The sequence below is a fragment of the Balaenoptera ricei genome, chromosome 7 (assembly GCF_028023285.1).
Source record: "Balaenoptera ricei isolate mBalRic1 chromosome 7, mBalRic1.hap2, whole genome shotgun sequence".
NCBI classification, from domain to species: domain Eukaryota; kingdom Metazoa; phylum Chordata; class Mammalia; order Artiodactyla; family Balaenopteridae; genus Balaenoptera; species Balaenoptera ricei.
The window spans coordinates 103,375,533-103,388,896 of NC_082645.1; the positions used below are offsets into that span (position 1 = coordinate 103,375,533).

General features: G+C 54.5%; 2 protein-coding genes across 7 annotated transcripts; one reads left to right on the forward strand and one right to left on the reverse strand.

Annotated features, from left to right (window-relative positions):
- The first annotated feature begins 2,786 nt into the window (after positions 1-2,786).
- Positions 2,787-5,762, forward strand: ZFAND2B (zinc finger AN1-type containing 2B). Of its 6 annotated transcripts, none has more exons than XM_059927420.1 (10): positions 2,789-2,880; positions 3,005-3,077; positions 3,367-3,461; positions 3,689-3,820; positions 3,949-4,100; positions 4,236-4,448; positions 4,524-4,584; positions 4,670-4,737; positions 5,072-5,144; positions 5,365-5,762. In XM_059927420.1, exons 2-10 carry the CDS (start codon positions 3,023-3,025, stop codon positions 5,407-5,409), a joined length of 894 nt encoding a protein of 297 aa, XP_059783403.1. In that variant the 5' UTR covers positions 2,789-2,880; positions 3,005-3,022; the 3' UTR covers positions 5,410-5,762. The 6 variants fall into 6 exon arrangements, with proteins under 6 accessions (XP_059783406.1, XP_059783403.1, XP_059783405.1 ...); XM_059927422.1 differs by having other exon boundaries at positions 5,469-5,762; XM_059927424.1 differs by having other exon boundaries at positions 4,353-4,448.
- Positions 5,763-5,882: 120 nt separating this feature from the next.
- ABCB6 (ATP binding cassette subfamily B member 6 (Langereis blood group)) lies at positions 5,883-13,199 on the reverse strand. Its single transcript, XM_059928731.1, has 19 exons — positions 12,311-13,199; positions 11,849-11,986; positions 11,403-11,589; positions 11,108-11,209; positions 10,757-10,940; positions 10,020-10,141; positions 9,386-9,495; positions 9,138-9,203; positions 8,840-8,965; positions 8,607-8,683; positions 8,455-8,518; positions 8,258-8,343; positions 7,988-8,045; positions 7,668-7,772; positions 7,068-7,242; positions 6,812-6,924; positions 6,475-6,569; positions 6,335-6,403; positions 5,883-6,145 (listed from the first exon to the last, which is right to left on the reverse strand). The coding sequence occupies exons 1-19, from the start codon at positions 12,857-12,859 to the stop codon at positions 6,037-6,039; spliced, it is 2,535 nt and encodes an 844-aa protein (XP_059784714.1). The 5' UTR covers positions 12,860-13,199; the 3' UTR covers positions 5,883-6,036.
- Between the last annotated feature and the right edge of the window lie 165 nt (positions 13,200-13,364).

The window sequence follows — 13,364 nt, forward strand, 5'->3', positions numbered from 1 at the left end:
TGGCAGATGGCAAGCCCATAGCTTGTATGTTACAGATCCAATGGTCTTATGAGCACTGATTTTTTTGGCCTCGATTCCAAATTCCCAGGAAAGAATCTGATTGGCCAAATATAGCAGATGCTCCTGGTGCCCTGTGCCTCGTCTGCTTGGCACATCTTGGACTTCAGCTGTCGCTGTGGACAGCTCCTATGAGCCCAGATGCCTTCCCACCTCCAAGCTGAGCCAGCTTCAGTATTTCTGCCTCAGGGCTTTTCCCAAAGCCCCTCGTAGCTCAGTCAGCTTGCACACAGGTACGGGTTGGCTGTGCAAGGTGGACATGGGGGACTTATCACTCCCAGGAGAAACCCCCAACTTACAGAAGACAGGAGTCAGCCCAGCCTCCTGTCCTTTAGAAGGACGATTCTGAGGTGTATTTTACATGCTTCCTCCTAGGGCTCCCAGTGGAATTGGGAACCACAGTAGTAACCAGTTCAATAACACACTTTATTAGTTTTCCTTCCTTCCCTGTCTCCCTCCTTCCTGCTCTCTTACTCTGGCTAGGATTACCTCCTACATGAATTATCTGCACCCAAATCCTTGTCTCAGGTTATGCTTTTGGGAAACACAAACTTAGATACCCAGTGTGGGTCAGATGACCACTCCCAGACCAATCATCTTTTGCAGAAACATGGCTGCCCAGGGCCTACCCCAGGGTGTGAGGATGGGTTTAGGGAAGGAGCTGACAAAATTTCCCTGCAAGATTGGCCAAAGGTGTCCCATACACTCACTGAATGTTGGCCTGAACTTTTGCATAGAGGTAGGTCGAGGTGTTTCCCACAGATAAAGTCACAATTTTTTCTCTGAGGAAATTTCCTGGCAGTCCAGTGGTTAGGACTCAGTGCTCTCACTGCTGAGGGCCCGGGTTCAATCCCTGGTTGGGGAACTAAGATCCCACAAGCCGCATGGCATGTGCAAAAAAAAAAAAACCACATTTGTTCTGTGTACTTTATGGTTGCTCTAGGAACAGAATTTCTTTTTTTTTTTTTTTTACCATTTTATTCTTTCAGTGATATATTGGAAAGTTACTTATTTTAAAATATCTATCTCATATCTAACCTCTATACTGAGCTTTCATTCATTCTAAGCATCATCCCTAGTTCACGCCATCATCTCTTGTCTCTATTATAGCAACAGCCTTCTACCTAGTCTCCCTTCTTCCAATCTGTTCCCCACTGTGAAGCCAGAGTGACTTTCCCAAAATACAAATTGGATCATGTTACTCTTCTGCTTAAAGCTATCTACAGTTTCCTATTATGTTCATGTTAAAATTCTCAACACTAATGTGGCCTCCATGACCTGAGATTTGACCCCAGCTAACTCGCCAGCTTTATCTTCTGCTAAGCTGTCTCTTACACTCTAAGATCCCGATGCTATAAGCTTTTAAAAAGCTCATCTAAAGGATCTTGTTCCCTCTTATCTCCAGGTTTTTGTCCTTGCTGTTTCCTCTGTCTGGAATACCATCTCCTTCCACCCCACTCCTTTCTCCCTTGGCCTTCACCTAGCCAACATCTACTCACCCTTCAGGTTTTGGCTTGAATAACACTTGTCAACTCCAGAATGGGTGTACCTGAAATGCACTGCCGTATTGCCTGGTAGATCCTAGTCTACACAGGTATCATCTCGTGACAGGCATGTGGGAGGACACTCAGTATATTGTTGAAGGAAGGAAGGAATTGAATGGACTCTCTTGGGTTTTCTGGAAGGACTGTCCAAGCCAGCTTGGTGATTTTCACTCTAGGTGAAGCTGACTCACTTCCCCCAAACATGAGACTCAGGCCTGGCCCATCAGAACAACACATACCCTGGCCCCTGCGCCACAGGTCAGAACTTAGCAGGTAATCCAAGTCAAGGCAATCAGGCCCAGTCAGAGCTGAAATTAGGCCTTCTGCTTGAGGAACCAGGAAAAAATGGTTTTAATTTTCACTAGCCTTAGAGCTGTAAGGATGTAAGAAGCAGACACAGAGGGAAACAGAGCCAAAAGTTGGAGAGGGAGAGGGAGAAGAGAAGAAGGCTAGCTCCTCCTTTCCAGCCGTAGCCTGGTTCTATCTCCATTTTGGAGGACACTGTTCAACTCTAAGTTTATTTCACCTGTTTACTTGTCCCCATGCCCAAACTTTTGGGAAAATAAGAGTGCAACCAAGCCCACGCATGAGGGGCCAGAGAGGCATGTGAGAAACAAAATGTGCTGAAACGGAAGGTCTCAACCTGGGGATCCCTAAGGTAAAGCAGGACATCAATCCAGTGACTCTCTAGCTTCATTCAAGAAATATTTAATAAGCATTCAGCATATTCTAGGCATGTGTTTTTCAAAGTGTAGTACATGGATAATCTGTCAGAATTCTCTCCTACACTTCCTACTAAATCAGAAGCCCTGGGGGCTCAGGAATCTGCATTTTAAAGCAGCTCTGTAGGTGATGTGGATTCACACTGAAGTCTGAAAACCACAGGCACTGAGCTGGGTGCTGGGGCCTAACATTGTCAGCTCGTGGAGAGTAAGTACAGCAGTGGCTGCGAACGAAACGGCTAGTGGGAGAGTGTAGAGTGAGAAGCGGACGAAGGACCCAATTGTGAAAGACCCCAAACCACCCCAGCCCTCCAAGATGTCATCTGTCCTTGCCTTCGCCGGCCCTTTCGCCCTTCGTGGAGGCAGGCCCGCGCCCAAGAGAAACCATCCAGCTCCCAGCCTAACGCAACAGGAGGGGCGGGGCTCGGCTCTTCCGGGACGCTCCCCCGCCCCCCGGGGACTGCGCGGGACGTGCCCGCCCTGCGCGACGACGTCAGCGCGCCCGCGCGCGCCAGGGGAGGAGTGGGAGCTGCGGGCCGGGAGGCGCTGACGCTCAGGTAAGCCGGGCTGGGCAGGGGGGAGGAAGGGGCGGGACAGAGAGTCCCCCGAGAGTGCGGGGTCGCGGTTTGGACCCGGAGCGGGAACCCTAGAGGAGCTCAGCATCGCTTCCTCTCCCAGCAGGCCCCGTCCGGTCCGGCGATGGAGTTTCCGGACCTTGGGGCTCACTGTTCGGAGCCGAGCTGTCAGCGCTTGGGTGAGGGGGTGAGGGGGTGAGGGGGTGAGGGGCGGAGCAGGCGGGAGGCGGGGCCGGGCGGAGACGGGCTTGGAACTGCAAGTGGCGGGAAGGGTGGGCTCCCAGGCTGGAAGTGCCCAAGGGGGCGGGGCTCGAGGTTGGGGCGTGGCTTAGGAGATAGTGGACTAGGTCAGGGGTGCAAGTTCACTGCGAGTACGACAGCGTTTTCGTTTCCCTGAGTGGAAGGCTTGAGTGAGCGGGAACGAGGTCGAGGTCCCCCTGGACCTGCAGTCCAACCCACTTCCTGCAGATTTTCTGCCGCTCAAGTGCGACGCCTGCTCGGGCATCTTTTGCGCAGACCACGTGGCCTACGCCCAGCATCACTGTGGATCTGCTTACGAAAAGGTGAGGGGGCGGTCTGAGGGTGAAAGGGGGCGGATGGAGGATGGCATGCAGAATCTCTGGAACCCCTCTGCTTCCCATTTCCTCTCTTTTACTGTATTTCTGAGGCTCAGTGCTGGGAACATTGTTTCCTTTTGCGTTTATGGGGGGCATGTCCAGGTTCTTTCAGGACCAGAGATTTGGCTGGTTTGGGAGTAGGCCACAGACCGACCCCTGCTCCCTGACTGTAGGATATCCAGGTACCTGTATGCCCACTCTGTAATGTGCCTGTCCCTGTGGCCAGAGGGGAGCCCCCTGACCGTGCTGTTGGGGAACACATTGACGGAGACTGCCGCTCTGATCCAGCTCAGCAAAAACGTAAGGTAAGCGTTGGAGGGGTTAACCGTGGTCACCTGGGACTACAGATGCCTGGAAGTCTGTACAACTGTTAGGATGGGGTTGAAGGGGGATCAGAGTCTCAGCAGAGACAATCCTCCCTACTCCACCTCAGATCTTCACCAATAAGTGTGAACGCTCTGGCTGCCGGCAGCGGGAAATGATGAAACTGACCTGCGACCGCTGTGGCCGAAACTTCTGCATCAAGCACCGTCACCCACTGGACCATGATTGCTCTGGGGAGGGGCACCCCACAAGTAGGGCAGGGTAATTGCAACCAAGTCCTCTACTTGGCTTTGGGACCATCCCATCCTTTTGAAACTGACTCAACCTCTGTCATTATAGTTGGGAAGCATCAACCTGTCCCCTTTGGCTAGAGAGTCTTTTTATTTCCTTTTGAAGTGCATGTTTTCCAGACCTTGTGGAGGAGTTCCCCTCCAGACTTCCTTGGTCAGGCCAGGGAGGAACATGCAAGCTGACTGTGCCTGGAGGCATGCCAAGAGTGTCTCTTCCCTACAGACTGGCTGCCATCTCCAGAGCACAAAGCCTAGCTTCTTCTACAAAGACCATCCCCAGCCCAAACCAGACCTTGCCTTCATCTACCTCTGCCAGCAGGTAGGCCTGCCTGTTTCTCCTCTTCCTTTTTTCCCTTCACATCTCTGACCTCAGCCTCTTGAATGTCTGCCATAGAGCCACAACTCAGTCTCCATCCCGGACAGCCTCTCCAGTGATTGCTTTGCAAAATGGCTTGGTGAGTTGGGCAGAGGTCAGATGGACAGAAGCAAACCCACAGAGAGTAAAGTCCAAGGCAGCTGGTCTTATTTTTCCTTTTGCAGAGTGAGGATGAGGCTCTGCAACGAGCCCTGGAACTGTCCCTGGCAGAGGCCAAACCCCAGGTCCCAAGGTACCTTCTCTCTGGTGAAAGAGGGTGGGACGTGGGCAAGGGCTTAGTTTGGAGGGAGGTAGGTGGGACCACTCTCATCCAATGCAGGATAACTGTTAGGAACTTGGGCTCAAAATTAAGCTTTTGAACTACAGTATATGAACTCTGACAAGTTCTTTAACCCATTAAGAGTCTTAATGCCCTCTATAAAATGGGGACAGTACTAATACCTTATAGAACCCTACCTATGAAAATTGAGATAATACTCAGAAGTGCTCAGCACAGTGACGCCTAACAGATGAGATGCTCACATTTTATATACTGTCATCCAGCTTAAGCTGTTCCTCCCTCCCAGTTCTCAGGAGGAAGAAGACTTAGCTTTAGCACAAGCACTATCAGCCAGCGAGGCAGAATACCGACAGCGGCAGGTATGAGGACGGGGTAGAGACAGGCCCTGCGCTGGGAGGAAGTAAGGAGTTTACGGGGGGTTGGGGGATGCTCTTCCAAGTAGTAGAGTTTTGGAATGGTGGTTATCCTTGTGTTTTCAATGTGACTCCAGCCCATGCTGAGCTCTGCAGTGAGGACTGTCCCCCTCATCTCCTTGATGTCGAACCCTGTCTTCCTCTCCTTCCCCTCCCCTTGCTCCAGGCTCAGAGCCGCAGCTTGAAGCCGTCCAACTGCAACCTGTGCTAGGGCCTTGGGCTTGGGGAGGGAGGCTCAGCTGAGGAGGACTGTGGCCCTCGCATCTCTAGGGTCCACAGGGAGAGGAGGCCCGGAGCAGCCTGGAGTGAAGAGGAGGAGTGACGTGGAGGCCGCCTTCAGGGAGCATCAGAGGAGAAACAGCTTGTGGAGCTGAGCCTACAGATGGCTCTGCTGGCCTCTCCAGCTGCATGGGAGAGAACAGCTCTGAACTGTTCCCTGGCCAGACCCCACATGGCCCCCTGCATCTTGACATTCCCCGTATACTGGGGCTCCCCCCACGTGTAGGGGGCTGGGAGGGGGCGCTAGAAAGAATAAAGAATCTTGGCAGTCAGTAAGACACCAAAGTGGTGTGTTTCTTTCTCCTCTCCAACCAAAAACAGAAGAGTCCTGTCAAGAATGCTCACCTGATCTAAGGGTGGAGGCCCGCTGCAGTCCCCCACACCAGAAAGTCACAGTGATCCCAGCACAGTCCACACTTTTATTTCCCCCAAAAGTGCTTTTTTGAAAGGCCCCTTTCCTTCACTATAGCTAGCACCAAGACCAGGATGAAATATGGCAGGGAAGAGGGATACAGTGTTATTTCCCTCAGTTATCCTTTGGGAGGGAAGGATACTTTTGTCACCATGCCTTAGTCTGGGGCTTGGTGTCTTCAGAGACTTCTTGTCCCTGCTGCTGCAGCTGCCACATGTCAGCATACACCCCGCCTCGGGACAACAGAGCCTCGTGCCTGGGGCAAGGAGAAAAACATAAGTCCCAGCCAACTATCAGTTTTACCCCAAGAGTCCTCGCCACTAGTCTATGAGATGACAGGGAACTGGTGAGGGAGATCCTTCCAGAAAGCCCTGCGATTCCACAACCTTTTCCTGGGGCCCTCAATTCAGAGGCCCTTCCCTATTCATCCTGCTGTGTCCCTTACCGTCCTCTCTCCACAATGCAGCCATCCTTGATGACGAGGATCTGGTCAGCACTAACCACAGTGGAGAGCCTGAGAGGTCAGAGATCAGTCACCTACCACACCACCAGTGTGGGCCCCGCTGCCTGCTGCCCGTCCCGTACCTGTGTGCCACCACGATGGTGGTGCGGTTGGCGCAGACTTTGGCCAGAGAAGCCTGGATGGCCCTCTCATTAGGTGTATCCAGCGCGGATGTTGCCTACAGAGAGGGACTGGGTAAAACTGCCCCTGCCACCCAAATCCCCAGTGGGAGGAGGATGCAAGCTGCTGGCCAAAGCCTCAGGAATCAAAAAGAACCTTGTTTTTGCGCTTGAAAACTGCAAGGTGTTTCTGTGAAACATGGATTTGTGCTGGCTCTCCTAGATGGAGACGGTGCCCAGCAGGAATGGCTGGGGCACAGGTTGGGGAGGAAGGAGGGGAGAAGGCACTCAGGGCCCTCACCTCGTCCAGCAGAACGATGTCTGGAGCCTTGAGAATGGTGCGAGCGATGGCGACACGCTGCTTCTCCCCACCGCTCAGCTTCAGTCCTCGCTCACCCACCTGCGTATCGTACCCTGTGGAAATTGCCCACCTCCCTCAAGTCACAGTAATAAACTTGTTTTCTGTGACCAGATGGGCAAGGAAGAGGTGGAACCGAGGTCAGAGGGAGTAACGGGACTGAACTGGGCAGGAGGGGGACTCTGCAGGGGAGGCTCACCTTCAGGGAAAGCCATAATGGTGTCATGGATGCCTGCAGCCTGAGCCGCAGCCTTCACCTCCTCGTTCCCAGCTGTGATGCGGCCGTAGCGGATATTGTTGGCAATGGTGTCATTGAAGAGGACAGTGTCCTGGGGCACGACTCCAATGTGAGACCGGAGAGAGACCTGGGTCACCTGGGGCCAAAAGACCATATGCTCTGGTCTGTGAGACCCACCCAGGCCTGGAAGGTAGGATGGGATGGTGGGAAGCACATGGGATGAGAGGCCCTGCGTGAGAATCCTGCCTCCACCTCCCCAAACCCTAGCTGTGCGGGCAAATCACTTAACCTGAGTCTGTTTTCCCATCGATAAAGAGAAAATACACTTTCTCTCCCTGCTTCCCTGGGTTGCTGCAGATCTTTGTGCCTCATACAGCACCATACCACTCATTCTCATGACTACTTTCCTTATGTAGGTCGTCTACTGCTAGAAAGGCTGAGGTCTCCCGGCCCAACTCTCTGCAGGGGTGACAGCTCCTCCTCCCCTCCCTGGACGCCCAGCACCTGCCATGCTGTCACACACAGGCCCCTAAATTACAGCCTTCTCCCCAGCACCCTTACCTGTGAAACGTTCTGCCCATCTACTCGGATGCAGCCAGAGCTGATGTCATAGAAGCGAAACAGCAGGCGCAAAATTGTGCTCTTCCCTGCTCCTGATGGGCCCACCTGTTGCACGAGAAACAAAGGGAAAACATTCTAAGGCCCATCGGCTTTTAAATCTTTCTCTCCAAGAGGCCACCAATGTCCATGGAGGCTGCTACATTCACTCCAGTAACCTGGCATGACAGGGCTAACTCCACAGCCTTGGTCCCAAGCTACCACGGGCACTAGAATAAGGGAAGCTCAAGGAGTCTGGGCCAACTGGCTGGGTCTCCTCTCACCAGGGCCAGTGTCTGTCCAGGCATCACGGTGAAGGACACATCCTGCAGGGTCTCCCGCCTGCAAAGAAGGATGGGCGTGCTCAGCAGGCCTGCTGCACTGCCAGGGGCCCCCTCCAACACTAGAGCCACTACTGGGCCCTGCCCCTCTCTTGCTCAGGCTCTCTTCCCAGGTAGTGGTGGGCTGAGAAGCAGGGAGGAGGGGCAGGAAGGCAGTGTGTAAATGGACACCGGAAAAGGGGGCTGGGGGACAGTGAAAGGGGAGGGGCTCACCCATCGGTGTAGCTGAAGTGCACATTCTCAAACTCAATCTGGCCCCTCTGAAAGTGAAGGGGCCCTGCTCCAGGAAGGTCCTTCACCTGGGAGAGTGCCACCAATGTGTGCCATTACAGGCCTGGTATTCTCCAGACACGAAAAACACCACGCAGGCTCCCGCTCCCTACAAACCCGGCTCCTGTCTCCCCACTCACTTCTGTCTCCTCTTTTAGCAGGTCAAACATGTTCTCCATGTCAATGAAGTTGGTCTGGATCATCCTGCAAGAAGAGTGCTGGCTGGAGCTCCTCTGAGGAGCTGGAGAAATAACAGTGCACCCTGAACAGGTGAGGGCCAGGGTCAGGTTACCTGTAGTAGGTGCCAAACCAGTTGAGGGGCATGTACAGCTGGATGATGTAAGTGCCAAACAGCACAAAGTCCCCAACCTGTGGACATCAAGGGAAGAGGACAGAGTCACAGGAGGCCTGCGGGCTCTCACCCTGCCCACTGGCTATCACCCTGCCTGCTTCCCACCCAGGAACCTGGTGGCCTAAACAAAGACCCCAGTCCCCTCATCCCCAGGCCCAGCACAATTCCCTCACCTGTAGCTTCTGCTCACTGACAAAATATGCACAAAGCAGGGAGCCAGAGAGGAGCCCAAGTCCAATCACCAGGTTCTGGGTCTGATTTAGTAAAACCAGTGAAGCACTTGACTTCCACTCCAAACCCTGGGGCCACGACATGAGAGGAAGGAATATCACACACATGCTGACAGTCACCAAATCCCAACCTGGCCCTGGGCACCTTCAACCTCACAGCCCAAATTTTACTCCTCTCTGTCCTGGCAATTCCACAAGGCCAGGCTGTTGCTCTCAGTCGGCCTCAAAGTAGCATCCTCACCTGATATTTGATGATGGCCTCGCGATAGCGTTCCACTTCATAACTCTCCGCATTGTAATACTTCACCTGATGAATTCAAACCACCGCTGTTCCACACGGCCACAGCTTTCAGCTCAATTCCCCATCCCTCCTCCCTAATTGTAAACAGCACACCTCGCACCCCCCAGCTGCTTATCAGCCCCGATGGTCCCAGGCACACTCTTCCACATCTCCGAGCCTCACGACACTGCCACCAAGGCCTCTGTTACCGTCTCAAAGTTTAGCAAAGAGTCCACAGCCCGTGCCCGGGTAGCATTCTCCTGTGTGTTCATAGCACGTCGAAACTTCGTTCTCCACTCAGTGACCACAATGGTCAGGGCTAGAGAGTGACAGGAGGAGGGAGAGGGAGAAGAAGAGAGCAAGACATCACTCCCAGCAGCGGAGACCATGTGCATGTCTGCTGCCGGTCACATGCGCACTAACCCTGTGCTACAGCTCAGGGACCCAGATTCCAAAGGGGAGGGAATCTTAAGCTCCCTGAGGGAAGGGGCTTTGTCCAAGACCTCACTGCAGGCTGCATAAAGCCTGTGTGAAAACAGTTGTGGTGAACAAATGAACGCAAGCTGCATCCTGTTACAAAAATGAGGTTCGTCCTTGACTCGCATCCAAAGCGGGCATCTAATGTGACCAGGATGCCCTTCCCCAGCCCGCCCTCCAGCCAGGGTGAGCTGAGGTTCCCTCAGCAGAGGAGGCTCACCCGTCACATTGGGGAGCAGCAGGAGGCTATGCGGGTCCACTGATCTACAGCCTCCCAAAGCTGGGTCACCTGAGGCGGGGGCAGGGCTCATGCCCAGGGGAGTCCGTGGATAGTTCAGGGAGGTGGTTTCACCAAGCAGCACTCACCGAGGTAAAGACTCATGCACAGGAACACAATGAGGCCAAACCAGGCATTGAAGAACATGCTGAAGTAGATGATGCCAATGATGATGTCGGCCAGCGTGGGGATGATGTTGAACACCAGGTAGCTAGGAGGTAAAGTCAAGCAACGAAGAAAGGTTTAAGGGCTCCGAGCCAGCAACTCTCCCTAGGGGGTTTCAGCGTAATGTTTTGTTTTCAACAGCAACAGACTGGAATCAACCGAATTGCCCCTTAAGAGAGAGATGGCGAAATAAGCCATAGAATGCCCAAATTATAGAATGCTCTGGATCAATTATAATGAATGAGGAAGATCTTCATGTGTGGGTTAAAAATACATCTCCCTAACAGTTTGATAATAAGGCCATTCTGAGAATGACATCTACGTCATGACACCATTCATTTTAGGAAAAACCTCCACGATACCACATTAATTCTGTGAGTCTGCATGTATATATGTAAAAAAACGGAAAAAAAAAGCAGAACTCAACATACTGAACGGAGTGAGAACCTCTGGAGAAGTGAGTGGAATTCAAAAGAGATTTGCTCTCTGCCTTCCTTATTTGAATTATTACGAGAGCACGTGTACATTAATTTTACAATTAAAAAAAAAAAAAAGAGGACAGAGGAGCAGCTCCTCAAGCTGGGTCGGTTCTCCTGACAGCCCCGCCACCCCTGCTTCTCCAGACCCGCCCTCCCACACTTCCTTTCCATTGGCTTGGCACCTGAGCAGCCCCGTGACACTGGATGTGCCCCGGTCCACGATCCGCAGCACCTCCCCCGTGCGGCGCCCCAGGTGCCAGTGCAGCGAGAGCTCGTGCAGGTGGGAGAAGAGGCGCAGCTCCACCTGCCGCGAGGTGAACTGCTGCACCCGGATCCATAGGAACGTGCGCAGGTTGCTCACGAAGCCTGGGGGAAGCCAGGGGAGGCCTTGGTAGGGCTGAGAAGCCTAATGACGTCATCCCAGCAGCAAGATGTAAAAGGTCTGAGAGCACCAGGGGGCCTGGGGGAGGGACGCCTGTGGGAGAAGGGAGAGGGGCCAATACCAACCAAGGTGAGAGCAGAGTCCCTCATACCTGTACTGCCGGTGCCACCCCCCTGGAGGAACTTGAGGAAGACATAGATGATGACAGTCCAGACCAAGGAGCTCCAAGGTGCCTTCTGGGTCAGCAAGTTCACTATGGAGAAAAAGTCCGAGCCCACTTATGGACCCTAGAACCCTCTTCAGGAGAAACTGCCCCAGGAATCAGCCACAGCCTCTTTCTGACCACCCAGCTCCCAACTCTGTCCCATTTCCCTAGGCTAGTCCCCTGCACCAACCAGGCCAATGAAAGACCAGAGTGCTGAGCTGACAACCCTTCTCCCCCTCACCTATGTCCCTATAGAAGATGGGGACCAACACGTTCAGTCCCCGGTCCAGCCCCATGAGCCCCAGGCAGATGAGCACAACAAACTGCAGAGCTGGACTCCCCCGAGGCCACAGGTAGCCACTCAGTAGGCGGAGTTTCCTGCCAAGGTCTTGCCAGGTAGACCGTGGTGGCTCCTCTGTTGACTGAACCTAGGATGGTGAAACGCATAGGGGAGGGAAGCTCAGAAATCAAAATGAAGTGCACTAGCCAGAAACCCCCTAGGGAAAATGTACGGGATTACAGCTCCCCGGTAACGGTAACAGACCAACAAGCAATCCCTGATGGGATCAGAAAAGCTAACAGGGCACAAACTGAGATTCAGGAAAGAAATGGGTTTTTATGGTGGGAAGAAATGATGACAGAGAATGGAATTAAGATAGATCCGAAGTTTCAGAAACTGAGGTGTACCTGGCTCCTGTCTACATCTTGATCCTCTTCATTGACCCGCAAGGTGTAAGACTGGGGACGAAGTCCAGGGGCCCAGAGCCCCAGGACAAAAAGCCCTCCAGAGACCACATAGCGCAGCACCCACAGGCTAAACTGAACCTGGAATTAAACATATGTGGGGAGACTATCAACGAAGGCCAGAATCCCATTGTTACTACTTACAACACATCTGGGGACTGGGGTAGGGCACACACCCCGGTCCTCCTCAGGGGCCCAGCATCTAATAGGCTTTAAAAAAAAATCCACAGTGACTCAGCACAGCCACTCCCCACCAGCTGGCTATCAGCTCCCAGCAGCGCTGGCCCCTCCTTTCTTCCCTTTCTTATAGGCATTCGAAAGCATGGAGCCAGTGTGACCAGACATGCCATCTTTCTTCCCAGCGCCCGCTACCCACGCTTCCCCTCCCCCCACGAGGTCACTCACCTGCTGGCTCAAGTTCGCCCTTGCCCACCACCACTGTGGGCTGTTCCAAGACACGAGGGCCAAGTTCTCGGCTGCAAAAGCCACAGTCCAGAGGAGCAGGAGACCCGGGCTGTGCGTGAACTTGATCCAGACGCCCATTGCTAGCTTCTGCCGTGCCTGGCTCCGTTCCACCACAAGCAGCCCCAGGCCACAGGCACTGGCCACAGTCCCCAATACAGAAGCCAGCAATAGGTAGCCTGGCAGTGGGGCACCCTGGGCAGTGCCCACCCGGCCAACCAGGCCGGCTAGGGGCAGCGCCACCTGAAGTGTGGCCAGAAGCAGCTGCAGCACGTAGGGAGCTACGCGAGGGCCGGCCGCCCAAGACACCGCGTCAGCGCCACCTGGCCGCTCCGGACGTTTGCAGGGAAGAACCGGCACCAAGGCCAGAGCCCCCAGGCCCATCAGCGTCGAGGGTACAAGTGTAAAGAAGAAGCAGGGGCTGAGGCCACCCTTCGCCCAGACCGGACCCGCGGGTCCTTCGGCCTCACAGTAGTTGCCCACAGTCACCATGGCAATGCGTGGCCGCCGGCCGAGGCTGAGGGGACTGAGGAACGGGAGAACTGGACCGGCCGCTCGGGGCGGGGCGCGGAATCCCGGGTATCTCGGGTCATGGAGCCTCGGGGCGCTAAGCCGCGGGGGTCGCGGGGCAGGGACGAACGTGGACCTGGCCACACCACCCACTCGCTTCGCGCACGCGCCGCCGCCACGCACTCACGCCGGGCACGTACGCCGTCTCCGCCGTCAGCCCCTAGCTCGCGGCCGGGGACCCTCCGGCCAAGTCGGGGCCCACAGGAATGTTCAGCCTCTGCCTCCAGCCGCTCTCTTCCGCAGCAGCCCCGCCCACCAGGGCCGCTCCCAGCCCCTACCCAGTGCCCCATTGGCCGAGTGTCTCCGAAGGGGCGGGGGAATGGTGCACGCTGGGGAAGGCAAAATAGACCAGCGGAGTCGGCATGGTCACGTGCTCAGGGCGGGAAATCTGACCGCACGTCCTGCCGGAGTCCTTGACCTCCACGGA